Source organism: Trematosphaeria pertusa (assembly GCF_010094035.1).
Source record: "Trematosphaeria pertusa strain CBS 122368 unplaced genomic scaffold BU26scaffold_15, whole genome shotgun sequence".
Taxonomy (NCBI): Eukaryota; Fungi; Ascomycota; class Dothideomycetes; order Pleosporales; family Trematosphaeriaceae; genus Trematosphaeria; species Trematosphaeria pertusa.
The window spans coordinates 1,270,248-1,298,160 of NW_022987226.1; the positions used below are offsets into that span (position 1 = coordinate 1,270,248).

At 54.5% G+C, this 27,913-nt stretch overlaps 13 protein-coding genes across 13 annotated transcripts; 6 read left to right on the forward strand and 7 right to left on the reverse strand.

Annotated features, from left to right (window-relative positions):
• Positions 1 to 395: 395 nt before the first annotated feature.
• BU26DRAFT_523146 (uncharacterized protein) lies at positions 396 to 3,038 on the reverse strand. Its single transcript, XM_033829972.1, has 4 exons — positions 2,896 to 3,038; positions 2,802 to 2,839; positions 1,516 to 2,734; positions 396 to 1,466 (listed from the first exon to the last, which is right to left on the reverse strand). Exons 1-4 carry the CDS (start codon positions 2,948 to 2,950, stop codon positions 664 to 666), a joined length of 2,115 nt encoding a protein of 704 aa, XP_033679503.1. The 5' UTR covers positions 2,951 to 3,038; the 3' UTR covers positions 396 to 663.
• A 94-nt stretch (positions 3,039 to 3,132) lies between these two features.
• On the forward strand, positions 3,133 to 4,512 carry BU26DRAFT_523147 (uncharacterized protein). The gene has a single exon (XM_033829973.1). The coding sequence runs from the start codon at positions 3,322 to 3,324 to the stop codon at positions 4,396 to 4,398; it is 1,077 nt and encodes a 358-aa protein (XP_033679504.1). The 5' UTR covers positions 3,133 to 3,321; the 3' UTR covers positions 4,399 to 4,512.
• A 93-nt stretch (positions 4,513 to 4,605) lies between these two features.
• On the reverse strand, positions 4,606 to 5,571 carry BU26DRAFT_492145 (DUF1768-domain-containing protein; the record flags this gene model as incomplete). The annotated part of the gene is made up of 3 exons (XM_033826105.1): positions 5,490 to 5,571; positions 4,970 to 5,436; positions 4,606 to 4,877 (listed from the first exon to the last, which is right to left on the reverse strand). The coding sequence occupies exons 2-3, from the start codon at positions 5,412 to 5,414 to the stop codon at positions 4,606 to 4,608; spliced, it is 717 nt and encodes a 238-aa protein (XP_033679505.1). The 5' UTR covers positions 5,415 to 5,436; positions 5,490 to 5,571.
• Positions 5,572 to 5,818: 247 nt separating this feature from the next.
• On the reverse strand, positions 5,819 to 9,630 carry BU26DRAFT_492146 (Adaptor protein complex AP-2 alpha subunit). The gene is made up of 8 exons (XM_033826106.1): positions 9,257 to 9,630; positions 9,116 to 9,203; positions 9,050 to 9,063; positions 8,951 to 8,994; positions 8,613 to 8,902; positions 8,229 to 8,563; positions 6,240 to 8,176; positions 5,819 to 6,185 (listed from the first exon to the last, which is right to left on the reverse strand). The coding sequence occupies exons 1-8, from the start codon at positions 9,324 to 9,326 to the stop codon at positions 6,084 to 6,086; spliced, it is 2,880 nt and encodes a 959-aa protein (XP_033679506.1). The 5' UTR covers positions 9,327 to 9,630; the 3' UTR covers positions 5,819 to 6,083.
• Positions 9,631 to 9,956: 326 nt separating this feature from the next.
• Positions 9,957 to 10,587, reverse strand: BU26DRAFT_523152 (uncharacterized protein). Its single transcript, XM_033829974.1, has 3 exons — positions 10,418 to 10,587; positions 10,261 to 10,329; positions 9,957 to 10,206 (listed from the first exon to the last, which is right to left on the reverse strand). The coding sequence occupies exons 1-3, from the start codon at positions 10,503 to 10,505 to the stop codon at positions 10,130 to 10,132; spliced, it is 234 nt and encodes a 77-aa protein (XP_033679507.1). The 5' UTR covers positions 10,506 to 10,587; the 3' UTR covers positions 9,957 to 10,129.
• Positions 10,588 to 10,980: 393 nt separating this feature from the next.
• On the reverse strand, positions 10,981 to 13,101 carry BU26DRAFT_580601 (ARM repeat-containing protein; the record flags this gene model as incomplete). The annotated part of the gene is made up of 4 exons (XM_033834473.1): positions 10,981 to 12,664; positions 12,714 to 12,827; positions 12,879 to 13,010; positions 13,062 to 13,101. 4 exons carry the CDS (start codon positions 13,099 to 13,101, stop codon positions 11,232 to 11,234), a joined length of 1,719 nt encoding a protein of 572 aa, XP_033679508.1. The 3' UTR covers positions 10,981 to 11,231.
• An 810-nt stretch (positions 13,102 to 13,911) lies between these two features.
• BU26DRAFT_533900 (dolichol phosphate mannosyltransferas-like protein subunit 3) lies at positions 13,912 to 14,303 on the forward strand (the record flags this gene model as incomplete). The annotated part of the gene is made up of 3 exons (XM_033831184.1): positions 13,912 to 13,959; positions 14,012 to 14,080; positions 14,136 to 14,303. 3 exons carry the CDS (start codon positions 13,912 to 13,914, stop codon positions 14,301 to 14,303), a joined length of 285 nt encoding a protein of 94 aa, XP_033679509.1.
• A 77-nt stretch (positions 14,304 to 14,380) lies between these two features.
• On the reverse strand, positions 14,381 to 15,363 carry BU26DRAFT_464840 (uncharacterized protein). Its single transcript, XM_033825178.1, has 2 exons — positions 15,019 to 15,363; positions 14,381 to 14,964 (listed from the first exon to the last, which is right to left on the reverse strand). The coding sequence occupies exons 1-2, from the start codon at positions 15,221 to 15,223 to the stop codon at positions 14,405 to 14,407; spliced, it is 765 nt and encodes a 254-aa protein (XP_033679510.1). The 5' UTR covers positions 15,224 to 15,363; the 3' UTR covers positions 14,381 to 14,404.
• Positions 15,364 to 15,438: 75 nt separating this feature from the next.
• Positions 15,439 to 17,713, forward strand: BU26DRAFT_492158 (uncharacterized protein). The gene is made up of 3 exons (XM_033826107.1): positions 15,439 to 16,579; positions 16,633 to 17,387; positions 17,442 to 17,713. The coding sequence occupies exons 1-3, from the start codon at positions 15,639 to 15,641 to the stop codon at positions 17,561 to 17,563; spliced, it is 1,818 nt and encodes a 605-aa protein (XP_033679511.1). The 5' UTR covers positions 15,439 to 15,638; the 3' UTR covers positions 17,564 to 17,713.
• A 256-nt stretch (positions 17,714 to 17,969) lies between these two features.
• Positions 17,970 to 18,882, forward strand: BU26DRAFT_104166 (uncharacterized protein). The gene is made up of 2 exons (XM_033819309.1): positions 17,970 to 18,170; positions 18,436 to 18,882. Exons 1-2 carry the CDS (start codon positions 18,011 to 18,013, stop codon positions 18,804 to 18,806), a joined length of 531 nt encoding a protein of 176 aa, XP_033679512.1. The 5' UTR covers positions 17,970 to 18,010; the 3' UTR covers positions 18,807 to 18,882.
• A 494-nt stretch (positions 18,883 to 19,376) lies between these two features.
• On the forward strand, positions 19,377 to 21,738 carry BU26DRAFT_104173 (uncharacterized protein). The gene is made up of 5 exons (XM_033819310.1): positions 19,377 to 19,809; positions 19,968 to 20,062; positions 20,118 to 20,169; positions 20,226 to 20,444; positions 20,506 to 21,738. Exons 1-5 carry the CDS (start codon positions 19,593 to 19,595, stop codon positions 21,528 to 21,530), a joined length of 1,608 nt encoding a protein of 535 aa, XP_033679513.1. The 5' UTR covers positions 19,377 to 19,592; the 3' UTR covers positions 21,531 to 21,738.
• A 3,626-nt stretch (positions 21,739 to 25,364) lies between these two features.
• BU26DRAFT_435231 (uncharacterized protein) lies at positions 25,365 to 25,983 on the forward strand (the record flags this gene model as incomplete). Its single annotated transcript, XM_033824117.1, has 2 exons — positions 25,365 to 25,523; positions 25,609 to 25,983. The coding sequence occupies 2 exons, from the start codon at positions 25,365 to 25,367 to the stop codon at positions 25,981 to 25,983; spliced, it is 534 nt and encodes a 177-aa protein (XP_033679514.1).
• A 181-nt stretch (positions 25,984 to 26,164) lies between these two features.
• Positions 26,165 to 27,893, reverse strand: BU26DRAFT_608925 (uncharacterized protein; the record flags this gene model as incomplete). Its single annotated transcript, XM_033835886.1, has 4 exons — positions 26,165 to 27,413; positions 27,463 to 27,649; positions 27,701 to 27,817; positions 27,868 to 27,893. Coding segments are annotated over 4 exons (1,529 nt in total), but the record flags the coding sequence as incomplete, so codon positions are not given.
• Between the last annotated feature and the right edge of the window lie 20 nt (positions 27,894 to 27,913).

Below are 27,913 nucleotides of genomic sequence, written 5' to 3' on the forward strand. Positions count from 1 at the left end.
AGTTTCCGGGCTGAAAAGGAAGTGCGAGGTCTGAGGACGGGACCGGATTCTGGAGAGGATATGACTTTTAGCTTTTTTTTTTCGCTCCGTGGTCGTATGCTACACTAGTAGACGAAGGGGATGTGAAGAGTGCGCGCTATCAGACGAGTGCAAGTGCCGTCTGACGACTCTTGAGCAGTGGCGTAATGTAGAAGTGGAAAAACCTTGACGTGCAGCTCGAATAAGAGCAATTGCACAAAACGCCGGGTTAACCAACCCCCCTATCCTATCGCAAGACAGCCTCCCCATACAAGCACACAGCAAATAGATCGAGTTTCCAAAAGACCCCCTTTTTGTATAGTATGGCATGGCACGTCACATCATTATATACCCTTACGCCTTTTACTACATATACTCCCCATGCATCGAGAGAAAACCGTAACCGAGGAATTGAGATGACCACCCCATGCGCCACTTGCCTATTTTCCTTAGCCCGGAAGACAACACACAAACGCCCAGAGTGCAGTTCCCCTATGTCCCGTGTATACAAAAAGCAATATGCCGAGTAGGAAGTGTCTCGGATCTACAGAAGAAGAAAATCAACAATGTATAAACATACCGCAATCAATCCACCATAAGTCGTTAGAGCCCTCTCTCTCCTCCGTTATCCCACGCTTTCCCGAGCTACGTCGTAGGATCGAGGAACCCATCCAGGCTCTCATAATTGAGCGGCTTGAACAGCTCGTTACTCAGATCCGCGCCTGAACTTCCCAGCAAACCCTCGAAGTTCTCAAACGCGGTATCGAAATTGAGCCAGTCGGGCGACGCCTCAGAGAAGTCGAAGCCCGCGGGAAGCGGCTGGGCCGTCCTGTCTGCTCGCTCGCTGCTCGTGGGATGCTGGCCGGGAGTCGGTGCGGGAAGCGGGTTGAGCAGGTTCGTCATTGCCGGCGTGGGAGCCTGTTGGAGACGCGGGTCGATTGGCGTGGTGTCCGTGGACTGCCAATTTCCGGGCCCCGCCGACTGCTGCGCAGCTTGAGCAGAGAATTGTCCCGGTTCCGGCTTTGTTTCAGAGCGCGACGGTTGTTCAGCGATGGTGGCGGGAGTGTTCGCTGCGCGGGTGTTGCGGTCCGCGTTGTTCAGCACGGCCATGCCGAGGTCTGCCATGGTGCCCGCTGACCACCATGCATAGCGTAACCTGTTTAGCAGTATGACGCATTGCTTGAGTTCCTCTGTGGCGCGGTTGATGTGGACTTTGAGGCGGCGCGATCGGAAATGGCGGTACACTACACTCAGCGCGACAGAGAGCGCATAGGGGACAAGGGGAAGCGGTGGGAGGCGCTCCGGGGGTTCGGCATTGAGCAGGTGGATTACACGGGTAGCAGAAAGACTCTGGCGAACATACGATGGTGTCGATTTTACCGGGGCGTTGATAGACAGCGACTTGTGCGACGCCATGCACATGGTGTGGTGGAAGAGGGATAGGAGGCCTGGTCTTGTGTCAGTACGCTGAGGGTCATCGGCATAGCGTATGCATACTCATAATCGGTCCTTCTAGCTTGTCTTCTCCGTCCCCAACCATCTCCTCAAAACCAAGAAAGTCGTCGCCCTCCCAGCCAGTCTCCTCGACAGAGCGGCCTGGCCTGTAGTAGTCGATGACCTTGTCAAGCATCTCAGATATCTGCAGCCACACGCCGAAGGGACTCGACCTCTTCTCTGGATCGGTGGGCAGCCTGGTCAGGCTATTGTCGCGGTCGTGCATGATCAACGGTCGCCCGTTCATGCAAGCGTTGATCTTGTCGAGACTCCATAAACACCAGAACAGATCCTCTAGGTTCTCTTGGAATTCAGACTTCTGGTTCTTCCACTGGTGCCCGAACTGCAGTCCGAAAGTGTGAGCGTGGTGGATGGCTTGGGCAAGATGCATGGACGCCTGCTCAGCACCATCTGGGCCTTCGCAATGTAGTGATATCAGTGCCAGTACCTGAATGAGTACCACGCGGTTCTTCTCCAGCTTGGCTTCGATTCCGGCGATGACGGCGTTGTACAGCCGGTGAGAGAACTCGCGCGGACCCATCCGGCGAGGGTCGTCGCCCAGACACAGACACTCGGCGGCGTCGGCGTGCTTGGAGGCCACAATACATATTGCTTGCATCAGCATCCGGGGTTCTGTGCCCTGGCTGTACTGCTCCGAGAAGAGGTTCCTGTCGATGAGCGGGAGCAGTGGATGGACGTAGTTGAAGTAGATGTCGAAAAGGGCATCCTGGCTCCTGCGGGGAGGGAGAATCGACACGCCTACAGCATCCAGATACGTGTTGAGTGCTCTCTCGACCTTGGCCTCCTGGTTAGACTGCGGGCTCGTCCCATCCAGCCGCGGTAGTGCTGATCCGGGCTGGCTGGTCGATGGTCTGCGGTTCTCTCCCTCGATCCACTGGCCGATTGACGGGATGATGGGCGACTGTGTCAGCTTCCCTCGCTCGGAATTGACCTGTTCTCTTAAGACGGCCTCGGGGTTGAGGTAGCCCAGAAAGTTCGGGGGCGTCGAGGCGCGCGGGTCTTCGGTCGGGCTGTAGGGCGACATGTTGGCGTGGGCGTGGCCATGGCCGTGCGCATCCCCCCGCTGGATCCTCGGATCATGGTGATGGCTATTGAGCGCATAACCATGAGGATCAGAGGTAGGATGGGGCGCGGGTTGTCCGCTTTTGGTAGAGCTTCCGGCCTCGGTGTCTTCATCGTCGAAGGTATGGCTGCAGCGCTTCTACTGGACCGTTAGAACACGACCGCCACAAAGCCGAGGGCGCGTATCTCGCCGGCGCTGGGCTCACCCTTCGTTTCTTGCAGGATTCACATGCGCGATGGACGCCTGGAGCAGTCGTTAGCAGGGCCGCATTATTCATTATTGCGCGGAGGGCGACGCACGCTTGCGCTTCCGGAAGAACTCGTTGTTGGCGGCGAAGGTGATCATGGTCGACATGGCGAGGATGCTGCGCGGGCGATGTAGCGTCGCAGCAGCGGCTTTTGAGGCGCATTCGCAGGTCTGGGAAGCTCTCGTGATATGAGGTTGGACGAAGAACTGGAGAGCCACGGCGTGCGCTTGCTCCACGTGATGCCCGTTCATCCCGCCTCCGCACTTTTTCCCCGCGACGCCGCGCTGATTGGCAGAAGACGCCGGGGCCGCCATCCTTCCTATACTGCAATACCGCATATATTGACATGTCTTGTCTATCGTATCCATAGACTCAGCCTCGACGTCCTGCAGCACCTCTATCGACGAGCTACCATGGACAGCGGCCAATATATCGGCGGTCCAGGCTGATTGCCGCCCTGCCCCTTAGGATTCGCACTATGGCGGCCCCGTCTCCGCAACTGCATCTCGACATCTGGCTGCTCGTTTTCGACGAGCTCGACGACATCACCTTCCTCTGGTCGGCCTGCCGCAACGTCTCGCACTTCCTTCGCGCCTGCGTCGACGCGTTCTTCCGCCATGGCGTCCTCCAGAACACCCTGATTGACCTGCACTACAGTGACATCCACACGCGCCACGGGCCGGTCAATAATTACATCCACGTCCCCATGGTTTTCGATCGCTTTTCCGACGACGGGACGAGAGCCGTCTTCCAGCAGCGGGAATACAACGAGATAGATAGCGTCTCACGGTACAAGGGCTCCGTGCGTGGCTGGCTGCCCTTCATGGAGCGGTACTGCAAGGAGACGCTGAAGCCGACACCCAAAGTGCTGCACAAGAGCAAGGCCTCTGGCGCCCCTCCGCTGTGGGAGCGGGAGCACACACATTGGCGGAACACGCTCTCCGGAGACCGCAAGAAGAGCTACCTCACGGCCATCCGCGCCATGACCAGCATCGGCCGCGGCGACCGCCCGCCCTTCTACATCAAAATTCACTCCACCGTGAACGACACCGAGCTCGTCGATGTTGTCGTCGACTGCTCTCGGCGCGAGCTCTCCTTCAACTGGCGCCGCACGTACTCCCTGTTCTTCCGCGAAGTAGACTTCGTCGCGCGCGCCTACAATTCGTTTGGCAAGAAGCGTGTCTACGACGAGGATCTCACAGCCGTCGCCATGCGCTACTTTTTCGACCAGAACCGCAAGAACCACAACGTGCGGGCCCGGCAGAAGCGGCTGGTTACCTGGACCATAGGGAACAAGCATAGGATGAGCCCTGAGGTGCGCTTGTGGACCGAGCACCAGGTGGAGTCGGAGAGGGTTCGCGTCGAGCGATTCCTGCGTCGCGATAATCTTTGCGAAGTCCAAGAAGGACGGGGCAGTGAAGAGGAGATTGTTCCGGCGAAGTTGGCGGAGGACCATCCGGATTTGCTGTTCTGGCCTTGGACGGACGAGGATGGCTTCTATACTCCTAAGAAGAAGCGCCCTCGATGTGGTCCGCATGGTTGTACTGTGCTTTGATGATTGTTTATTCCTTGATACCCAGTCTCTGAGGAGCTACGACTAAACTGATAACCAATGGATACCTGTTTCCCTTGTAGCTCTACAACACGCGTGAAGTAATCAAACTGTGCTAAGTAGTTTCAAACGCCCCATGACCAATATCCCAAGAAGACACCCCCCGTCCGTCCATCCGTCCCACCACCCCATCCCATTCCATCAATGCCCCTACTCCTCCTTCCCCTTCCCCTTCCCCTCCTCCTCCTCCCTCAACCGCCCCCTAATCCCCATCAACGCCTTCCCCAACAAATTCAGCCCCCACCTCCCCCGATTCGCCCCCGCATTCTTCTCCCCAAACCCGACGCCCCAAATCCTATCCATCGGGCTCGCCTCCACCAACTCCCTCTCGCCCGTCTCCAACAACAAGCCCCTCAGCTTCTCCGCCTCCTCCGAGCGCGTAAACTTATAATACGTGCCCTGCTCTACAATCCCGCGCTTATCTGCCCCACAACATATCAGTCAGCCAAAACTGTCTCATTCCCTGAATGCTGCGACGGAAAAGGAGAAGGGGAAGGGAAAGGGGGAGACGTACGATCATCCCAAGTCTTCTGGCTGAAGTTCTTGGCTTCCCGCCCGAGAGCCCTGTGCCGTTTCGGATCGGTGGTGGCTAGCATTTTCTGCGCGACTGCTTCGTCGCTGAACAGGCGTGCTTTCTGCACCATCATCCACATCTCGGCTGTGGCGTACGTGTCGCCGTCGACGGTGAAGGGGCTGCTGTACCATTGGCCGAGGTAGCCGTTTGCTTGGTGCGGGCGCCAGAAGTAGACGGGGCCTTGCTCTGGCTGGGGAGAGATTGGGGCAGGAGGGGGTGTGGTGGCGGGCATGTTGGCGGTTGCGGGAGAGGTTGTGGATGTAGATGTGGAAGTTGCTTTCCCAGCTGGTTTGCGGAGAGCAGGAAACGAGTCCTTTTTCATCTTGTTCCGGGTAGCAGGCTTAGTGACTCGGCCACCTTTCGAAGAAGTGCGTTTTGGCGGCATGAATGCTGTGGTTGACGGGTAGCTGAACCGTAGTCTTAGTGGGAATCGCGTCCTTTTTAGTCTGAAAAGGCTTACGAATGTAAAGGGAAATTGCGAGCTTTGCACAGATTTCTTGAAAGATTAGATTAGTGGGAAGAAGTCAGAGAAAGCGGTTGAGAGCTGGAGCAGCACCATGTTTATGCCTGTGAATACGAAGGCGCCTGCGTGTGGCTTCCGCTCAGCCACAGCTGCAGCTGGGAGTCAACCTTCCGCCTTTTTTTAGCGACCAGACGGAGGGCGGTCGATGAATGATTGGATAATGTGAAAGTAGCATAGAGACACCACTGGAACTTTGAAACAGAGTCCAAGTGTGGATTTGACTCATGAAGCATGGCCAAGACACACACAGCTGAAGCCAGGCGGTTGGGTGTTTGCGATATCCACAACACAGCGATGTATTCTCAACTAGAACGCTCCGATATCTGTCCCTGCGTAGCTATGGGTATGTCCCTTTTCATCGCTCCACACAAATGCAACCAAACCACAAATGTCAATTCATAAGCGTCTGTGTTCCTCCATTCACCGCCCCAGATAAACATTACCTACAAAAAGCGTCCCTCAAGACTGCACGAAGGCCTGCCCAACTGTACGGTGTGATAAGAATAGTCCTCCATGGATCGTCTGCGTGGCTCAGCTTAAGCCTTCAACACCCTGGGCGAGTCGCTCCTCCATGGCTTTGATGAGGATGGGCGGAACGGCTTCATCAGTGGCGCGAATGGTGATGCGGTACATCTGATGCACGTTAGTATACCTAGACCGCTCATGCGACGAGTTTCGATGGCTTACGTGGGTATCAAAATTTGGCTCCAACCTCAGCAGACACCCGAACTTCCCTTCAGTCGTGTGCAGCACCGTCGCGCCAACAATGTTCTTCGCATTCGGGTCCACACCATCGAGAATACCCCATCGGAAGCCTTGCACGACTTTCCTCACAAATCCCATATTCATCGTGTAATTCTTGTTCCGCAGGCCGAATATCCGCTGAGCTTCGCGTGGCGCACCTCCAATCTGCTTCCACCGCTTGAAGAAGTCCTCGGCGCTGAGCTCGGCAGGGTCCATGTATTTGTGCAGGTAGACAGGAAGTTGGAGTGTCAGCCCTTGCAGGGCGCCTGCGAGGTAGGAAACACGAATGGTAGGTGGATTGGCGAAGACGTTCTTGGCTTCGAACATGATCGTCTGCTGAGTTTGGCCGTCAGGCGCAATGGTGGTATCTGGTAGACCCTTGATATCCGTCTTGAGCTGTTCCGCGGATCTGTTGTCGAGCGTTGTCGTAAAGGAGCCCATTGGGAATGATGACCTGTTGGTGAAGTAGAAGATAAGACAACCGAGCTGCCCACGATATTCTGTTCGCAACCCAATTTGAATCTGCGCGTCCTCGTAGAGCACACCCTCTGCACGTAGTAAGAGGCGATTGTATCCGATTTCCCAGTCCGGACTCAGATGCGCAGCGCTGGCAAGGTTCGGAGCCTTCAGGACCTTGTTGGTATCAATGTTCATGTCAAGCCCCGCAAGATCGCTCGAGAGGGTGTTCACTCCATTCGTTCCATTAGCAGCACCTGGAGTACGGTCTTTTCGCACGGGCTCTGTGAAGCTTCGCTTCAATCCGGTATTCGAACGCACCAGACTGAATTCTTTGGGATCGGCATTCGCATCCTTACCCCCGACAACCCATGTACGCTTGTCGCTTGTCGTGGCATGCTTTTGGTGTAGTCGAGAGAGCAAAGCGGATGTCCGCTCAGGGAAAGGCGGCATTTCGTCGCATACGGTCCGTAGCAAATCGTCGGTCGGCATAGTGGCAAGCGCGAGGTATTCGCATGCTCGTTGTTGAAGTTCCGAATCGAGCGAATGGCTGTATGCGCGGAAGACTTGCAGCAGTTGCGGTTTGATCTCAGGGAACAAGTTTACGAACTTGACAAAACTCGATAGTAGTATCGCTCTTGTGCTAGACGAGCAGCCTCGCATCTTTGCGTTGAGTGCCAAAAACTGCTCGATCGGACTGCATCCCTTGGTGTCGGCGATCAGATGGCCAAATTCTCCTAGCAGGTATGCCCCAATCTTCACTAGCGTCTCGTGGCAGTCCGATTTGACATATTGCAGAATGTTCTGGGCGGCGTATATCTGCAACTCCTCGTTGTTCGTTACGATCTGGATGACACGCTGCCACACTTCGTCGCTGACATGATCACCCGCCATCGCGATCAGACGCAGTGATATGTCGACATACCACTGGACATCGGTGGCGTACTTTTCGGTCAGAATCGCAATCTTGAGCACCATTTCTTCTCTTATCGCATAGTCAGCCGATTGGAGATACCGCAGGAGCTCCTGGACAACCGCTTGGGCATTCGTCGGATCGCACATGCTGTATAGTAGATCCAGTCCTTGTCTCCTAACGCTGATGTCCCTGTCTTTTAACGAGCCGATGATGATTGACTGGTGCTTCTTGATCGGATCGAGCGTCTCTGCTCGCGCCGCTAGATGCGTCATTGCTTCCAAGCCCAGATAACGCACGTTCGTCTCCCGGGATGCGATGAACTTGCCTAGCCGCGTCGATATTTGGACCATCAGATCCTGCTCCGTATCCAGATGTATTACAAGGTTGATTGCTTCGAAGAGGACCGCGTTCTGAGCGTTGTTCTGTTGTACGTTCTTGGGCATTTCAAGCGCGGAGTCCATGATCTTCTGCAGTGCTTCGCGAATGAGCTTCCGGATATGCGAGTCCTCTAGATTCATCGATCAGCATACTCTCTATATGTAGTGAAAGGGAGCACGCACCGGGAGGCGGGTAATACTGCAGTAGTCTTATGAGCTTCACCTGAATCCAGGGACATGGCACCTTGTAGTAATAGTAGCCCTCGGCGCATTCGTTGTCCACGACAATCCTCTTGAGCCTGTTGGCCGCCTTCACGTAGCTTCCCTTGTACTGTTCCTGGTTATCCTGGACCAGAGCCATGACTAACGAGGTGACGGAGAGCGCGACGCCCATGTCCGGATCGTCCATTAGCGATATTATCCGTTCCGCCCACTCGTTCTGTACAATGCTGGGGTATTTCCGGTATAGCCGTAGGAGGGTAAGCGCCGCCTTCTTCTTCACGAATGCTTTCGAGGCACTGTTCCACATTAGCGCAACGCCAAATGCACAGCAACTGGCGGACTGACGGAGAGATCAAGAGCCGATGTACGTCGGAGCTGAGCGCCTCTCCCATCTCTTTTCCGCCCACATTGGCAATCGCGTGCAATGCTAGGCAATTATTCAGCTCGTTGTGGTCTAACAGATCCTTCCGTATGCTGTTGACAACCAGATGTAAAAGTTCATGTTCTTCGTGTAAGAATAGGGTAACCGCGAGATATCCGATTTGCTTTTCCGAGTATTTGGTGGCCGAGATGAGGTTTACCGCTTCGAGGTGTCCGAAATCGACGTTCCAGCCGAGAATGTATATGTACAGGAGCTTTCTTGGTCAGCACATTCGTTGCATTGTATGCTGCGGATGAGATACCTTGCAGACGTATTTCTTCTTCTGGTAGCCGTTGAGGCCGCCATCTAGAAGAATTCATGTCAGCCATAAGCAAATTGGAATGCGACATGTGAGGGCTACCTCTAAACTTTTGCCTGCAAGACCTCGTCAGCATTCCGCATCCATTTGCACTCCTAGGGCACCCACCGTATGTTTGCCAATTCCTTGTTTATCCTCTTCTCCTCCAGCTCTCGAGCCCGGGCGTTTCGCAGGTCAGCGATGAAGGAGACCAGGCCTGCGCAAAACTGATCAGCATCTTGCCAATATATCCAGATCTCTCGCAAATACCTCGCATGGTCGGGACATTGCCCGAGTTACTCCGGCCAAAGAGGCCTCCTCCTCCCGTGCCTGACGCCATCTTTGAGGATACCGAAGGCGCGAGGCCCGCGGTGCCGCGGTTCCCGCCGGGGAGATAGCCCGACAAAACAGCGGTGTTGAGAGCGAACGCCCGCCGAGGGAAAGGGTCGTTTAGAGTACTAGTCCTCGAGGGACTTCAGGCGGAGTAATGGGGTGGAGGGACGCGATTGGTCGCGAAAGGGGTCGGCGGGAAAGGCTCTAATCGTCATTCATGAAGGAAAACCGTAGACATCTGAGGGAGACAGAGTGCAGCCGCAGGACGCATTGGCTCGTATGCGACTTGCCGCTATGCAGCTGTATATGCGTGATGCAGAGCGGGACGTGGTGGAGGTGAACAGGGACTTGGCGGCGGCGACCAGAGCGACTAAGCTCAGTTGGGCCAAAGGTATTTCTATTTCCAACCCATATACGCGGACTCCACATTGTCGAGCCCAAACACCTTCACCGAGCTTCCGCAACTGAATTGAACGACGGCAGGTTGAAGGGACTACTACAGTCCAGACATGGGCTCCACAAGGCATAGGCAGGAAACCTTTTATCGACGCCCGGAGAGTATCCTAACATCACCGTCTCAAAACGTCGACATACACAGACAACATGCGCACCACAAGGCCGAATTCGAGAACTCGAAGCTGAAATTGCTAACCCTTAAGGTCGCTACCAGACCCGCCAGACCCGGTACCCATTCTAGGCTTATCATTCAATCATAGGAAAGGTCCCGTCGAACCGTCATCGAACGCCTGAACACCCCCAATGACCCGTCGCCCCGCCCCGCCCCGACTTCCCATTCCAAGGCCGAACCGCCTATTTCTTAGTCGTAAAGTCGGTCTCAAGCGACGAACCCGCATCAGTCGAGCTGCTCCGGCCGCAGGTGCAAGCGTCTACAGTGGTCAGGATAAAGATACCTCATACAGGGAAACCGTGGGCTTGCATACCTTCAGCGCGCTTGCCGCAGATGCAAGTGTTCGTGGGGACCTTGTTCTCGGTAGCCGCCTTCTCGCAGGCTGATATCAATGTTAGCACAAGTCATACAGAAGGGCGAGAGATGACACAAAGCGGGAGGGTTTGCAAAGTGAGAAAGGAACGACATACTGCACTGGAGAGCGGGCTGCTTGCCGCAGGAGCATGTAGCCTCCTGGGCGCACACACAAGTGCCGTTGTTGCGTTGGCAGCAGGTCATCTTGATGTGTCTTGGTAGGTTGTTGATAGAGCGTTGATAGGGTCTCCGTTCGAATCGAAGCTGAAGGTAGCAAAGGTCTTGAAATTCCAAAGCCGTGAGATGTTTGCTGCAGGAAATAATGAGTAGAAGCTGCAAAGGGTGAGTTTATATACCATAGTTCTATCGCTAGGAAGGCACGGGTATGCTTTCATCGGCACCCAGTCGAGGTCACCTGATCGAGCCATCTGGCCAATCAGAAGCGTCTTGATTACGCCCACCGAGTTGGATGACGAGCGTAACGTCGCGACTTCTGCGACTGTCTTGCCACTTGATGATTCATTGCAATTCACAAGATGGCTATTTGCTGGATACTTTGTAATGGGTAGTGATTCTTTGGTGGCCTGGTCCCATGGGTCGCATTTCTACGGGCATGTGGAACATGACATGCTGCGGGATCTTTGTGCGGGAATGCAGGGACACCGATTTTGAAAAAGGTGGAGAGATGCTCGTATGATCCATGGGATAACTTTTGCATCTATCGACGGTCAACGCCCAGAATTCCGAAACCCTAAATTGCGGCTCGAAGCCATGGTATCCTTCGTCCTATCATGATATCCTATATCCAAATGCCTATTGAACGCCTCCCGTGTGTCGAACCAAGCGCTAAACCATGAGCCTGCTGAGTTCAGCCTGTAGAGACTCTACATTGGCTTTCAAAGCTGCATCCAATGCGTTAACCTGCAGTTGTTAGCTATTTGTACATACGGGTGCAATTTGTTCAAGACCTACCCCGTTCGTAGCAAGGCCATGCAGAAGCACCACGGCATTCTGGTAGTCTCTACCGGCAGCGGTATCGCTCTTCTGCCCTTGGTTCTTCTGCTCAACTGCAAATTCCTTAATAGCCTCAAGTAGACCGGAATCCGACTTCATCTCTTCTACCACGCATACAGCACCTTCGTGCGACTGCGCCATGAGTCCTAGACCCAAAAGCCCCTCTGACCTCGCGTCGGCGTAGAATCGTTGACGTACAAGTCGCGCTATCGGTCGAGCCACTACCGGCGTCTTGAACATGTGACGGGCTACGGCGTCTACATCCTCTTCTGCATCCGCTCGGCGCAGATACCGGAGAATGGCGATTATTGTTCGCCCAATCTCAATCATCGGGTTCTTCATGGTCGTGCTGGGAAGCGGCGCCGAAGGAACCAACGCCTGCGTCACGATCTGGTATAGGATTGTTGGATGTACGGGGACTTCGACCCCCGGTAGCTGAGCGGGCGTTGTGTTCTCGGGCATGGCTTCGTATACGACTTTCTCGATGTTGGGGAAGTTGTTCGACACTACCTTGCAGAGGATTGCCGCTGCTTCACCGCGGACTGATGGATCTTTGTTGGAAAGGAGGCGGCAGCACGTTTCGATGAGGCCTGATTCTCCTAGTACAGATCTGTTCGCTTCTGGGAAGGCGAGGTGGCGCATGAATCCGGCGGCAGCGTACAGCAGCGCTGGCTCTCTGCGGGACGACAGGACGCCGATAAGCGTCAAGTGTAGCCCCATATCTTCAACCATGTCGATACATACTTGATCTGAGGTTGCAAGATTACCCAGCATTACGCAAGCGCATACCGTGGACGGCGAGGTCGCCAGCGACAGCAGCTTCGACTTGATCTTTTTGACGACGGGACTCCTCAGCTTGAAGTTCCGCACAAAGGCATCTGATGCCGAGATTGCAGAGAGCGAGTTGACGAGCCGGACCATGAGAATGACGTTGGTCTCCTCGGACATGATCTTGCCAGAGTCGCTGTGCGCACCCAGCTCTCGGAAGATTCCTTGGAATTCATCAAGTGATAGACGAGTCTCAAAGTCTAGCAGGACGTCGACGAGTCTCTCCAAGGTATCCGGGTTGGCCGCCTTCTGCTGGAACTCGGGGTCCTGCAGGTAGTGAACCAAGATTGCGACGTATTCTTGGTAATGATCTTCATTACAATTGAGTGATACCTTCAAGATATTGTTGAATACTCTGGCTGATGTGTCGTCCTCTAGCTGAATGGGCGAGAGCTTTTCGGTGGTGTAGGATAGCAGGTCCGTGGCATATTCGACAACTTGCTCAGGTATTTTGCCTGCTGCCAGGCATTCTGCAAGGATATTATCCAGTCTCGACTTTGCTGCTTCGATTTGAGCAGGTTCTGCACCGATCAGCTACTAATCCGTAAGGTTTTCCGCGACGAAGCATACCGAAATCGTTGCAGAGATTGAACAGAACCGCCAAAGCAGTTGTCGTGAGCTCTGTTTCTTGCAGACAAGCAAGGAGCTTCTCAAAATCTTCTGTAATAAGCTCACGATTGGCATCTAATCGGGGGTTCAGTAAAGCCAAGACGCTCCGGGCTATGAAGCGCATACCATTGTCCGCTACGCAGTTGCCAATGACCCTCAGATACTGCTTAGCCAGCACAACCGGGGTTGTGGCTGGGTCTAGGTTCTGGACCACATGTTCGAGGATGCCGGTCTCTCGAAATGGCGTTTGCCATGTCTCTGTAGAAAGTTAACATCCCGAACATTCTTCGCAAAAAGATGCGGACTTACTCTGCCTTCCCACTGCTGTCCCCAGGATCTGAACTGCCATCTGGGTGGTTGGTACGTCGTGCTTCCACTCGAACTCCGTCAGCCACACGGCAATGTCCTTGAGCTGTTCGTCGCCGCTCTTAGGACCTTCGGCCAGGTACTCCTCCACCTCCGCCAAGAACAGCTCCGGTTGATCGCTAAAAAAGGGCATGATGAACAACAAGCATGAAGAAATGGAAGACAAAAGCTTGGTGAAGCTTGAGTGCTCACGGACTCATCATGTATCTATAACCATCCGGGGAAGCTGACGGTTGTGGCCTATGCGCAATCGGTGTTCGAGCGGTGCGTGCGCAGGCGTCTACGGGTAATACGCTTGGAGAGCGAGGCTGTCTTATCGAGAAGCGGAAAGCGAAGATCTATGCACAGCTGACGCGCTCTTTGTTTTCCGGTGATACGATTGTCAAGAGAAAGTGGTCGGACGATGGCTCGTTCCTGGTGGCCGCCGCCTCGGGCCGCTGCTGGTTTAGCCTTCCAGAAATGTCCAAAGTGCAGGTGGTGCCACGGCTATCACGTGTGCTTGCGGCGGAAAATCCTCCTGGATCAAGAGCTCGCTGTGTAGATCAGATCACATGCACAGCTAACTATACGTGCTCTTGTATGTACCTGCGAAGGCCGCTCGCTGAGATATCCGCATTCCCTACCGCAAGAGCACGTGCCATTCCGGGGCAAGATCATCGGCCCCAGCTGCTTAGCGGAATTATTGCGATCTGGCAAAATATCACCGCAACGGGGACTCGACATGCCGCCCAAGACACTCGCTCAGCTTTCTCAAAACACCCTCACCACGTCCGTCAAGGACTCGCCCGCCAGGATGACGCGCGCTCAGCAGACAATTTCGATCGCTATGCTCCTCACCTCCGTGCGTGCCCCTCGCTCTCTCGCCTGCCTTGAAACGCCTCTGATATAAGCAGCTCTACCTCGCGGTGTTCATGGAGGTAGTGTCTTTCCCCGAGAAGATCCAGAAAGAAGTCGTTCCAGTGGTACGTCCGGAAATTACACCGATTGCTACTCGGAACCCAGCTGATCGAGTCCTAGCTTCCGTTCTGGGCCCTCGTTTCCTTCGGCGCGTACCTACTCTTCAAGCTCGGCTGGGGAGTTTTCACCTTCAACGACGTCCCGGACGCGCATAAGGAGTTGATGGAGCAGATAAAGCAGGCAAGGAAGGAGCTCTCCGCCAAGGGTGTGGATGTTGGCTCGGATTAGACACAATGATGCTGGCATAATTCAGGGCGCACGGCGAAGCGATGCAACGGACCAACGACAGGGAAACAGTGATTTATCATGGGGTATTCCAATCATCTATTCTATGCAGCTGTGGCTCGCTCCCTTCTATGTCTCTCCCTCAGCATCTTCTCCGTCCTCATGAACTCCCTTATTCCGACGGGTATATCATCGAACAGGTGTGCCTGTCCTAAGTCTGCTGCCCAATTGGTTTCACTCCCTCCGCCATCGTCGTCCATGCTGGTGGCCACATGCGTGGGAGTACCTTTCCCGGCCAACATAGTTCCTGTACCCTGTCCGCCCTCTCTTTGAGCCTGCAGTCTGGCACGGGCTTCTGCACTCTTGGCTGCCCACTCTTCCATCTCGTCGCGGTAGAGATCCCATACGCAGTTGACGCATCCGGACATGCAGCAATTATCGGGCTCCTCTGGACGAGGCGGGACCATTACTCCTGCGACGTTCTGCGAAGCAGATGCTATCTCCTTCCTCCGTTCCGCGGGCCCCGCCAGCCTTGATCCAAATACTACTCTAGCCTTCGCGAGTATTTCTTCTTCCTCGGTCTTGGGAAGCTCCTCCGGCGGTGGTGGGTTCGGTGCGGTACGAGTCGCCGACTGAGTCTGGGACAGAGGCTTGGAAAGAAGCTCTATGCACATGATATTAGCCAAAGCCGAGCATGGGCTGCTTTATACCAGCATACCTTGATAGAAACCTTCCAAAGGCTTGGCCTGGTCGCCAGCCGGGGCGATGTACCCTTTGAAGCGGCGCTGTATCCGGTCGCTGTTCTGAAGACCTATTCTTCGCGACGACATGGGTACGTTGCTATTGCTCCATAGCCGAAGGCATGAAGCACAGAGATTGCGGCGCAATGCCAGCGGTCGAGCGGAGTGTGCTAGGTGCTCCATCTTCTGTGAGACCGAGATCCGTAGTCCAGAGTCCAATGACAGCTATGTCGGATTATGCGCTCCACGGTATCATGGCTGGGAACCGTATTTGCACTCAAGAGTCGAGGTGGCGGATAAGGGTTGGAGTTGGCGACTGCTGGATGACGAAAAGTGAATGGAGCACGCCCATGAAGTCATTTTGCGCCCGCTTTCCCAGGTCGGCAAAAGCTGCCCCAATCGCCGACGCCCCCGTCGCGACCACACCGCGCGAAACCACGCACCACGCGTCGAGCGACCTTCACCTCCCCTCCTAAGGCTAAAACGCCCCCTTTCGCCGTCAAACAATGTATTTCTAGTCCAATTGCTACATTGCGACGCGACTCTCCTCTCGAACCGGCCACCTCTTTCGCCTGCGAACCGCCTGATCGCGTCAACCATGGACGAGCCAGCACGAAAGCGACGGAGGACTGCTTCGCCCGAGGAGCCCGACAGACCTCCTAGTCCGTGGAAAAATCTCCCGCGCCGACCGCTCTTAGCAGACTCCACCGCTGCCGGCGCAGAGCCATCGCGAAGCCCATTGAAAGAACCTCCCAGACGACCGTCCGCATCGCCCACCAAGGCCACTTTCGACCGCGGCTCGAGCCCTCTCAAACAACCTCCGAGGCGGCCGTCGTTTGTATCGCCAACCAAAGCTAGTCTCGCGCGCAACTACCCTGATCTGCTTCCAAAGCGCCCTCCCTCTTCTGCCTCGGCAGCCTCAAAACAAAACGGTCGCGGGGACATACTCGCTCGAAGAAAACAAGCGCGCGCTTTTGTGCTCGGAGAAAAGGATGCGCGGCAGCAAGCAATTTTGGACACCGCTGCTGAAGAGGAGCATGCGGACCACGCGTCTGCTGGTGCGGAACAATTGCGCCTGTCGAAGCCGCAGAACGTCACCCCTCGTGCCCGCAGAACGATCCGCATGGGAGATGTATCTGAAGAGGATGCAGAGCTGCCCTCAACACCTTCCCAAAGGACGCAAGAGGAACAAGACACGCCCCGGAGAGGTATATTGTTCTCTTCGCCCAGCAAGAAGCCACCGAGGTTGCAGGATCCGGTCAAACCATCACCACTACGACCGAAAGCGCAGCCCGTGCGAGAAAATCGTTCAGCCCCACCTGAGGATGGACCCGTCGGGGAGGGCGACCCCCGAGGCGCAGCAAAAGAGAAATTGCCTCCTGATCCTGAATTAGAGAGGAGAAAGCAAGAGAAAGCACATCTTATGCGCGAGCTCAAGGAATTAGAAGGTCAAGTCTCTCGTTGCACAGAAGAGATTGTCAAGATTCAGGAGCAGTCTGCTACGCATATCCTTCAGCCGTCGGAAAGAGAGGATCTAATGTGAGGGACACACGTACCTTTCGGCGCTGTTCAAGCAAGCTAATACGTGACAGAGCCTTCATCAACAAGATTAGTAATGCAAGCACAGAGGCAGATGAACAACAACCCCCGGCTATATCCAGCTTGTTGTGCTCCTTTCTCCCCTTCTCCACCCTAGCCGTTCCTCCTCCGAAGTCAAAGGAGGCAGCAGAGAAGCCTGTAGCATCGCACCGACCTCTGGACCTGGACGATCCACTGCCATATCTGGAGATGTTTACATGCTTCAAATGGACCACGCAGCTCAGCCTTCCGCGCGGCAGGGTCTTTCCAGCCTCAAACCGCGTTCATTCGAAGCACACTATCGATATCGCAGGACCACAGAAGCTCCTCACATCATCCATCTCCATCGTTATTGACGCTCTGACTAATTCCATCATCGATCTCAAGATTCTGCGTTTATCTTCCTGGGCCGAACGGGAACTCGGCAGCTTTATGCGTGCCAAAGCTCAAGAGCAGGACCTTGGAAACGCATGCTGGGCAATTGGCTCGTACTGGGAGATTGCAAGAAAGCGAGCGGAGTTCTGGCGCAAGTGTGTGACTGCGTTCGGCGATTTGATCTCCGGGCGGACAGGAGAGGATACCGAGAATGTAGGACTGCGGGAGACAAAAAAGGATATTTCTCGGAGGGATCTCAATCGCCATCTCGGACGCGATATACTGGTGCTGCAGGATGGTCATGTTTTGCTTAAGGTCAGCTGGAAGATTGGATTCGACTGGACCGGGGAGGCGGAGTCGGAGATTCGCGTTGAGCCGGCGGTGCCACAAGTGTGTAAGTTGACTAGCTATGCTCTTTGCTCGAGAATGGGACTGACTGAGAGCTTAGGGAGTGAGGCAGACAGCAACAACAGCTTCAGGAAGATACCTCAGACGTTCGACTCTCTATTACAGAGCAAGGGGGCTTTCGCTGCTACGAAAACGTTGGTCGCGCTGCTCTTTGCTGAGTAGCTGAGGTCTCCAACGTCGTGGGATTGTAAATGAGGATGCACGGCTTCTTGTCTACGTGTTTGTTTTTTGAGATACCAATGACTAATTCTATTTTTCGCGGTCTCTTTCCTGGATATAACGTCCAAGGCGATGCATGCACTTGTTCCTCTGCGATGCCATGACGCTTCTTACAATTACGAAAAGGCCGTAGCGAACTCCATAGCCCGACAGGAGAAAGCAGACCAATATGTTCAAACTCGTCTGCGGAGTGAAGCTGGAGTCGAAGTCGAAAATGGGTTGCTGTTAGGTAACAAGAGCCTACAATTCCACTCCGAAGCTTGGAACTTGACTCCGAACGGCATTCGCTATGCCGATTCGAGTATAAAACACGCCCTTTCGTACTTCGCATGGCCGGACCCGCGCATGACTGCAAAAAGTATATATCTGAGGGAACGGCAACTGTTGCACATGCTGTCTGTCTTCTTCCCCGGAAACCTTTTCATGCGACCTCCTGTTGTTACTCTGGTATCCCCGAAGGGTTGCGCGTGTCGGTTCCTGCTACTGCTCTCGGCAATCAAGAACACCAATCATAGGCGCTTGGCCCCTCTAGGGGTTCTTTCGCAGCACGGTGGGCTCGTTTTGGGGCTGTTGCTTGTTTGCTCGTGTTCATTGTCATTTTTAGAGCAAGGGGATTGTTTTTCATACGAAGTCTAGTTGGTGCGACTTCCACAGCGCCCTTGGTTCCTTCCCGTTTAGATGTTATTCTCCATCTCGAGCCGTCCTATTTCATAACTGCCCGGTCGTTCAGCTAGCCTCAATTTTCTCTCCTTGATTTCCCTCGACTCTGCTCCTCTTGTAGCCGGGCAATGTTCCACCTAACCTTCTGCCTTTAGCTGCCCTGGTCGCACCACGAGCCCCCGCATCCCGGATACCGTTCCACAGCAGCGGGCAACACCAAACGCTTCGACCGGGCACTCGCTTCCAGTCGCTTTCTCTTCCGACAGCCCAGAGCGTGCGACGACAAAAGCGGCTCAGACCCTTCTCTAGAAATGTTCTAGAAGACCGCGACTGCAGTCGACCTGCATGTGGACGAGACTCCACGCGGCGTGCAAGCTACAGAGGGGAAAGCCTTATCAAGGCGAAGCACCTCTCGACCCCGCGCCCAGAAGCCGTGCATCCGGATACTTGGGAGCTAATTGACGACTCCCCTTGCTGTCGCCGGCGGATTGGAGGAGACCGGCGAGACCGCCATGGCTCAATATAGGATCGTCGCACATGCCCTTGGGCCCAGAGATAGGGGCGCACCGGGGCGCAACTCAGCTCCAGCTGCATCGTTCTGCGCACAGCATACGAACGCGAACACGCCGATATTAGTCGCTCTCTCGTCAAGCAATCGCCCAAGACGGCCTCGTATTATCAAGAAATGCCACTGGCGTCTTCGGGGCAGGTGGTGCTGCGACAAGCGTCCTCGGCCTCTTGGCTCTTATCGGTAGATATCTCCCTTCCAACGACCACCGACGCACCGTGCGTCGAATGGACACCGACGGCGCGCGTGTCCCAAGTCCGCACTTCGATATCGCCAATCTTCTTCCACGTTGTTAATGCAGGTCTCCGCATCGCCTCAATGTCTTTCACATAGATTGTAACATGGTAGTACCAGTCCGACTGCTGACGGCCCCCGTGTAGGCATATGCATCGTATGGTTGGTGTGGCAGGGATGCATATGGACGCAATCCTTTTGAGAAGGTCGCAAACGACTAGGCGCCGCCAGCGTGAAGATCAGGATTCGCAACCCTGGGACTTGACATGCAACGGTGTTTGACTCTTATCAGCTTGGCGAAACAGCACGCTGGAAATAGGCGCATGAGGGTTAATTCGGCTCAGGTCTACCGCAAGTGAAGTGCGGGCGCGTGTGCGACGTCCACTTTACCGGGAATATATTCGGTGCGCCTCCCTTGCTGCTGTACCCGCCTTGAGGTCTCTTATCTTCCTGTCGTTTTGTCTTCGTTTTTGGCCATTTTTCGGGCTCTAGACATCACCAGCAGCAAAAATGGACGACAAGCCCGAATACTCGCCTTCTACAGAGAAGCAGGCACCCGTCGTCGGCGAGGTCCAGCAAGGCGACTATGGCGCAGACACCGAATTGCGAAGACTGCTCTCGACGCGTCATGTCACGATGATTGCGTTGGGCTCCTCCATTGGTATGGGATTATGGCTCGGCTCAGGAAAGTCTCTGGCTTCTGGTGGTCCAGCTGGTATCTTCGTGGGTACGTAGGGCGCGTTACACGAATCTCCATGTCTCAGTCTTCCCCGAATATTGCAAGCCACCTGTGAAAGGCCTTCAGCACTGACGATAGTGGGACTTCCTGTGATGCCGACTTCTCCACCCCGGTTCAGAACACTGCTAATTACCGCCATTCCGCAGGTTACATCCTCGCTGGATCTATGATTTGGAGCGTCAGTCACTCTATCGGAGAGATGGCTGTCATGTATCCACTGCCTTCGGCTTTCGTGCAATGGGTAAGACAGCCATTTGAGCACGCTCCCATTGTCGACTTTGCTAAGGATACACTAGACTGGTAAATTCGTCTGCCCCTCCGCTGCCTTCGCTCTTGGGTGGGCATACTGTAAGCCAATCTCGCGACAAACGTACTGTACGATTCCTAATCTTGCCGCAACTCAGGGTTCAGCTATGTCATTACAATCGCCAACGAACTGCAGGCAGTCTGCACTGTTCTCGGATTCTGGACCGATAAGGTACCAATCGCGGGCTGGATTACCATATTCTGGTTCGTCATCATCGGCATAAATGTCTTCGGCGTCAACGTCTTTGGTGAAGTCGAAGTCGTTTGCTCGACTATCAAATTCGGCTGGATATTCGTCGTCATCTTTTCCCTGATCGGTTAGTCCTCCTCTCCTGGAGTTGAACACTAATGTAAGAAACTGACCCTCCTCTCATTAAGTTACCTCCGCGGGCGGCGCTCCAGGCCATGGCCCCATCGGCTTCCGCTACTGGAACGAGGAGCCTTTCATCAATGGCTTCAAAGGCTTTCTTTCCGTCATGCCAACCTGCATTTTCGCCATGTCTGGCTCTGAAAACAGCGGTCTCGTCGCCGCCGAAACAGCGAACCCCAAGAAAGCCGTCCCCCGCGCCGTCGGTTCCATTTGGCTCCGCTTATCGCTTTTCTACCTTCTTGGAGCGCTGATGGTTACTATCAACGTAGACCCTCAGAACCCAGATATCTTCGGTGGAGAAGGAACCAATGCGTCGCCGTTCGTCATCGCGTACCGAGAGGCTGGACTACCCCCTCTCGCGCACATGATGAATGCCGTCATCTTCATCTCCGTCGTCTCTACGGGTTCGATCTCCGGCTACGCTGGCGCCCGCACAACAATGGGTCTTGCTCACCTTGGTATGGCACCCGCTGGCTTCAAGAAGGCCGACGGCACGGGGCGTCCCTGGCCGGGTCTCTTCATTACTCTTACTCTAGGTGGTGGCCTTGCCTACCTTAATGTCAACAACAGCGCCTCCGACGTATTTACGTGGTTCTCCAATCTCACCTCGCTCTTCACCCTTTTCGGCTGGGGCATGATCTGCCTCAGCCACATTCGCATGCGCTACACCTGGAAGCTCCAGGGCCGCGACGTCGCCGACCTGCCCTGGAAATCATGGACCTATCCGTATGCCGCATGGTGGGGCCTCATATGGTGCATCCTACTTATCATCTGCGAGTTCTACCTCAGCGTATGGCCTATCGGCGAGAAGCCCAACGCCGAGACCTTCTTCGCGAACTACGTCTCGGTCATTGTCATCATCCTCTGCTACATTGGAGCGAGATTCTACTACAAGGGTCCATGGTGGGTGGATGCCAGCACCATTGATTTGGATGCGAGCAGGCGGTTCTACGTCGAGAATGATTTGGAGAAGGCGAAGAAGACGGGGTTTAGGGCGGGTGCGTCCAAGGTTGTTGGATTCGTGTTCAACTGATCCGATAAATGGCGTGTTTGTCTGTTTGGAGGGGCGGGAGCTGAACTGGGCTGATTCCTTGTGTTAGTATGCATTGTGCTTTCAGGTCTCTCGCTCAATTATTCGTCGATGCGGAACCGCTGGGTGGAGAAATTTAGAATACGTGTTGAGTAGCCGGCATGCTTCAATCTAGAACCCAATGCATGTTCCCCTATTTACTGCAAACAAAGCATATCCTATCATGAGCGCGCCTACAGTGCGGATATACTGAGAGGACTCGTAATCTTTCTACACTAGATTTTACGCTGCATGCAATTCATAGACGTACTTCCACGAAATCCAGCGAAACCAACTATGGACAGATCGATCGACACCGACACGAATCTCGGTACCCAAGCACGAGCCAATCCATACCCTCTCCACGCGTTACCTTACAGCTTCTTCGTAGTACTACGTCCTATTAAATTCACACCCTCTTCCTTTACACCTTGTCTAATTTTCCTCCGTACTTACATCTCTATCCTACCACAGTACTCCTCGGGCGCGTGCTTCAGCGCCAAAGACACTCACACACAATCTCCCTCCCTCGATCCCAAAAACCCAGCACCAGCTATCCCCTCCGGCTCTATCCCTCTCCTCAGAGGAGCAGCGCAGAGAACCGTAGGGTTTTAATTCGAGCTTTCTCGGCACTCAGGGGTATTGATCGGGAAGCTTCGGCATCTCCGTCTTCTTTCCCCAGCTCTGAATTTCCCCAGGGCAAAGCGAACAAGCAAGGCTTCGAGGGGAAATAGAGAGGAGTACGCCCGAAACGTCTTTTGTGGTGCTTAGCCGAGCTTAGCGTGGACGCGGATGCGTCTCTCTCGCTCACCGCCCCGAAGACTGGCGTTTTATCTTACTTTTCCTCTACGGTAGACTAAGAGATGGGATGGGACACTACAAAACATTCTCAGTATGCGCTTTTGTATACATACCGCCGCAGGTCTGAGGTAAGGCGAGGCTCGGTCCGGCCCGTGGCATCTTTCGGATGTATTCGGCAAAGTGTGGCACGAGGTACTATGCTGTGCTTGGGCGGCTAGCAAGAGAAAATCACAAGAACGGCAGTATTCGGTGATGATATTGGGTATTGCTGTGGTCGGTGTTTTCGTCTCGTGCCGAGGGGCGCCGAAAATGCCGTGGGTTCCGAACTATTTCCTCTTTGTTCTGGTACACAGTGGTAACACTGGCGACTGTTGTTCTTAGCAGCGCTGCAGATATCCGACGCGCTCGATTAATCTTTCTTTTTTGTTTCGTAACGAACGGCGGAATCCGAACGGACATGGAGCCTTTTTTCTAATAGCTTAAGCTGAGTAGTTGCTGTGGCGAGCGCGGAGATACGTTCGAGTAGCTGCACAGATAGGTGGGACGGGACTGGATATGTAAGTAACACTGGGCTGATTCGCAGGGAGAGGGAACTATCTTGCGGGAAATAGGGGTTTGCGAGAAGCTGCTAGCTATACTGTCGAAAGTCTCACTGAAGTGGCTCAACAAGAGATCAGTATCAACCTTTACAAGGCGACGTGGGAAGCAATTTTGCCCAAGGCTAAGAGAAAGACAGAAGAATCGCACAGTTTCCTATTACGGCGGCTTCTTAGCATGGCCTTAATCCGGTCATTCCTCATCCCGTTCATCGCCAGCTCTCCACCGCCTCCCCCCTCTCTCTCCGCTCCCTCACCCCTCCCCCCTCAAACCAACCAAACCAACAGCAAAAATAATAATAGACACGGTCAGATTCGAACTGACGAATCTCCCACAACACCACGCTCGCCCGCGCCCCGACGTGGGCTTGTTCCTGGTACTTAATCTGCTGCACTTGTCTGGTGTCTGGCTCTGTCTGTCACTCGGTAACGCAGCTTTGTGGCTCCGTGGGGTAACGCAGCTTGTGGCTCCGTTGAGTGACCGGCTAGGATGCCAGGCTCCAGGGCAGTGGTCAGTTGCCGTGGAGGTCAAAGGCTCCGTGTGCCGGGGTGCGGGCGATTGCTGGGGGTGGGCGCCTTACCGCTTGGCCACGCGTCCTTGGTGTGGTGATTTGTGGGGAGAGGAGTGGTATTTGGTATATATATGTATATTGAGGGCTTGTAGGCTGGGGGAGGGGGGCTGGAGGCTGGAGGTGAGAGGGGTGGGTGGGATTGGGGCGGTGGGGAGAAGGGGGGATGAATGTTGAAGGATTGGTTAGAGCGGTGATACGTAATTATCACGAGGAATCATTGGCATAGGCGAGGAGGGGAATCGAGCACTCCGGATATCGCATAGTGACGAGGCTAGGTTATTTCGTAGAACTCAGTTCATCGTGATTGCACTGAGGACTCGTCTTGCAGAACGGGGCCTGTTTTCCTGTAAAGCCTGTCCAAGCATTCATGCCGCTAAGATGTAGCTTCGGAACCATAAGGGATAGAACCAAGTCCTGGAGAAATCCTATCTTTTGTATCGAGGCCACGGCTCCAAACCTCAACGTTGAAGAAGCGGAAAGTGCACAACAGGTCAGCTTATATCCCAGAATGCCGTGTGTTCTAATTCTTTTACTACCCTCTTTTTATATCGCACCCCTTATCCATGGCCGCAGCGTCTACAACATAGCAGTACACTTAGAAAATGCATTAGATTAACGGCAGGAGGAAGTTCACACTCTAGCGTGTCTTAGGTCCTTCCGCTAAAAGCCTTCAAGAGACGCTTTACTTCCAATACTCGGCAGAGCACTGGATATCACACTGTACTCGGCTTGGCAGTGTGCTGAGTTTCTTCCTATGTGAAGTGTGAAATGTGTACGGGATGTGTAACGCGGGCCGAGTGACTGTCAAACAAAGCCGTTGCCATTCATACCTGTTTCTCCAATCCTCGCGCTGCTCTGTGGACAGACTTGTATCTCGCTTCCGAACATGTTCCCCTTGGGGATGCGACTTCCAAGATTGTTCCTCCGTCCGTCGTCGTCTTCACTCCCAGAGACTACCCGAGAATGGCTGATTTCTCCAGCGGTTTTGCGCGCAGACAAGGCGCCATCCTTAAAACCATATATCCCTGAATGAAGAATTTATGTGCAAGATAATGAGCTGCAACTCCACGAAGTCGCATGTTCCGAAGGAGTGAAGAGGCAGGAGGTAGTGAGGCTCATGCGAGCCACGCAGCCACGGCATGCGGGCTAGCGCCACACCCGCCGCCACGCCCAAAATAGCAAGATCCACACGATCGCCCCTCATCGCCTCTCCACCTTTGCCTCCTCCACTTTCATCTCATCTTCCACGCGAAGTTCGCAAGAGCTTCTAACGCTCTTCAAGCCTCTCCTAGCCCATAGCACCGCCATCCAAAGCGTAGTGCGCTCCAAAAGCCCACGGAAAGCCCTTCAGGGGCGATTTCGCATTGCGGCTCTTCTGTTGGCTGGCAGCGGGTGATGCAGGGAATTGCCCGTAGCCGTTCGTTTCGTTTCGTTTCCCCCGTCCCTGTCACGATCGACAGGAGCCGTAGGGAGATGATTGGAAGGCGCGTGGGGTGGGGCCCATATGACATTGTTAACGTTAACGTTACCCTTGCAGCACGCTGTTGCAGGTATAAAACTCGGAGCTGTTCGCCCTGGATATTCTGGCATATACCCATACAGCAGGTTGGTTGGTTAGTTTCATCACTGCTGTGTTACGAATACCTGGGATCAAGGATTCGGGATTTTGTTTGTCTCCTTGAATTTTGTTTTGGGACTTTGAAAAGAGATTCTCTTCTCTTTCTGCTGTCTGTCATTCTTCCGGATTGAAGAAAGAACAGCTTCAAACTTTTCACATCACCCCATACGAAATCTCCTCTCTATTCGCCTACTCGACCACCACCGTCACTATGCGCCTCGCAACCCTCAGTCTCCTCTCCATCCTCGGAACCTCCCTGGCATACACACTCCCCACGGACCTCACCCAATTCTACCTCGTCACAACCTCGCAATCAACACCCAGCACCAACTCCTCGCAACTCCAAGGCGTCTCCGCAACCGCAATATTCGTGCGTCGCCCTCTTCTCCCTTGTTTCCGCACTCAAGCAGCTTTCAAGCTAGATATGCATTGTACTAACACCCTCCCTCCCCCAGGCCGAAGACCCCGTCCTCCAATCCTACCTGCTCCTCCGCCTAATCGGCCCGGGCTACGCCTCGCTGCCAAACTTCACGCTCGTAGACGGCACGCTATCTACGATCGCCGCCGGGCCGCACGGCCAAGGCAGCTACAAGTACAACAGCACCGTGTTGTCCTCAAACAGCCCGTTGAAATTCCTGCCCTCAGTGCAGCCAGCGGGGAACATTGCGCTAGACGGCGGGTATCTGCTGACGGTCGGCGGCGAGAAGGAAGGCTGGACGATTTGCGAGGGCGCGTTGGGGCAGCGGGTGCTGTATTGGAAGGGCGCGAATGGGACGTGTGCGAAGACGTATTTGCATGCGGTGAGGGAGGTGCCGTATAGGAAGCCGTAAGAGAGAGGCGCGAGGGGTATAGGGAAGGCGTAATTGGTAATATGTAGTGTGTACACTGGGATTTGGGGCAAAAGCAATACTGGTATACCTAGACAACAGATCTATGAGGAGGGCTCATGGACCTTCTAACGTTGAACACTCCTCCAATCGCCCCGAATGAGTTAATAAGTGAAGAAAGTCTACTTGGTATTTCATCTCTTATTGATACAATATCTACACTACCTATGAATCCTACAAGAACTCTATACCCACTCCAAAGCTCAGCCCCTTCCTCGCCTCCTCCCTTGCCCGAATCACCAGCGGCAAGCTAAAGTTGATCTCAAACCTTGCAATCGGATGAGCATATACAAGACCAAAGCCCGCCGCGGCGCTCGGCAGCCCATCTCTCAAGCTGGAAATCGTTTTCTGCATGCTGCTTTGCACGGCCGAGCTATCCATCGGACCACCCTCCTTGTTCGGGTTCTTGAGGGAGAGCAGTCGCCCGCCGTTGATGAAGGTTTGTAATCGGAGTGGTGTATCTTTGCCGACTTTGGGGACGGGGAAGAGGAGGGAGGCGCCGCCAGCAGCGTAGACGTCGCCACCAACTGCATCAGGGCCGTCATGTGGGCCGAGGCCGGAGAGGCGGAAGCCGCGCACGTTAGTGGGGCCGCCGAGCTGAAATCGGTCATTGATGCGGGACTGTTGGGGTGTGTTGCTGCCAGACAGCGGAAGGGGATATAGTAGACCTCCCCGCAGACCGGCCGTCAGGGTAATGCCAGTGTCGCCGAACGGTAGTGCGACTTGCGACTCAGCCTCCGATTTGAAGAATGCGACGTCGCCTTTGAGCGGTCCAAATCCGGCGAGTTCAGAAACAGTCTTCATGAGATAGCCTCGGTTGGGGAGCATAGGATAGTCGCGCTTATCGTGTGTCCAGGTATGAGTGATGCTCGATTTGAAGGAGTCGCCGGCATCAGCGCGTACAGTAGGAGACGCGTTCTCCGCAAGACCGGTGACCTGCCGCCAGATGCCAGAGTAGCCAAATTCGTGTTGGTGCCCGTTCTTTGACCTCCACAGAAGCTTCGAAGTCCCGCCTCGCAGCACCTCCTCGTGGCTAGCCCAGCTCTTCAGCGTAGAACTCGCGAAGCCATTGACCTGGAACTTGAACTCCGGATTGCTCAGTATCGGGGTATCGAAAGCAAGTGAATATGCGGACCGCGTTCGAGTTCCCAGCGAGCCATGTGCGTTCAGCGTCTCCGCGCCTCCGAAGAGGTTGCGCAGCTCAGCGTGGATGTATGCATCTGCTTCCGAAGCGCCGGCCTCGGTACCAGTCTTGATCGTATACGAGCCGCGCTCGAAGGCTGATATGTAGACGTCGACGTCAGTGGGAGAGGAGGTAGGTATCGTGGGGTCAGGCCGGTCGAGAAAGACGGATATCGGTTGTTTGAAGATGCCTGGATAACGTCAGAGCCGTTCAGGCGGGCCACCGGCGTATCCTCATACCAAAGCGATTGAGCTTCTCCGTTGCATTTCCCACCTCCCTCAGCGCTTCCTCGAGTGTATACGGCTCATCGCGGTTTGCGCTCAGCAAGGGGTTTACTATCCGCTCGAGGAAACCTCGTCTCGTGCGTTTGGCGTTGAGGATGCGGACCGACGAGATCGTCACCGGGAGGGTGGTGTTGTCGTCAATCTATAGTTTTATGAGCCCAATTCCCGCGCACCATCCGAAAGAAGAGCATACCAGCTCCACCAGCCGCTCCTGCGCCTTCTGGTGCTGTGCGAATAACCGCGCATTGAGCTCGTCCTGGTTCCGCTTGTGCTCGGCGGGATCCGTCGTATTCTTCAGCTTTTCGAAGACCTAGGACACCAATTAGCGGGTTTCTCACATGCACGAGCTATGCGACTCACATCGTCTTCTATAGGCGAAGCCATCGAGGCTGGTGGCATCGTCGAG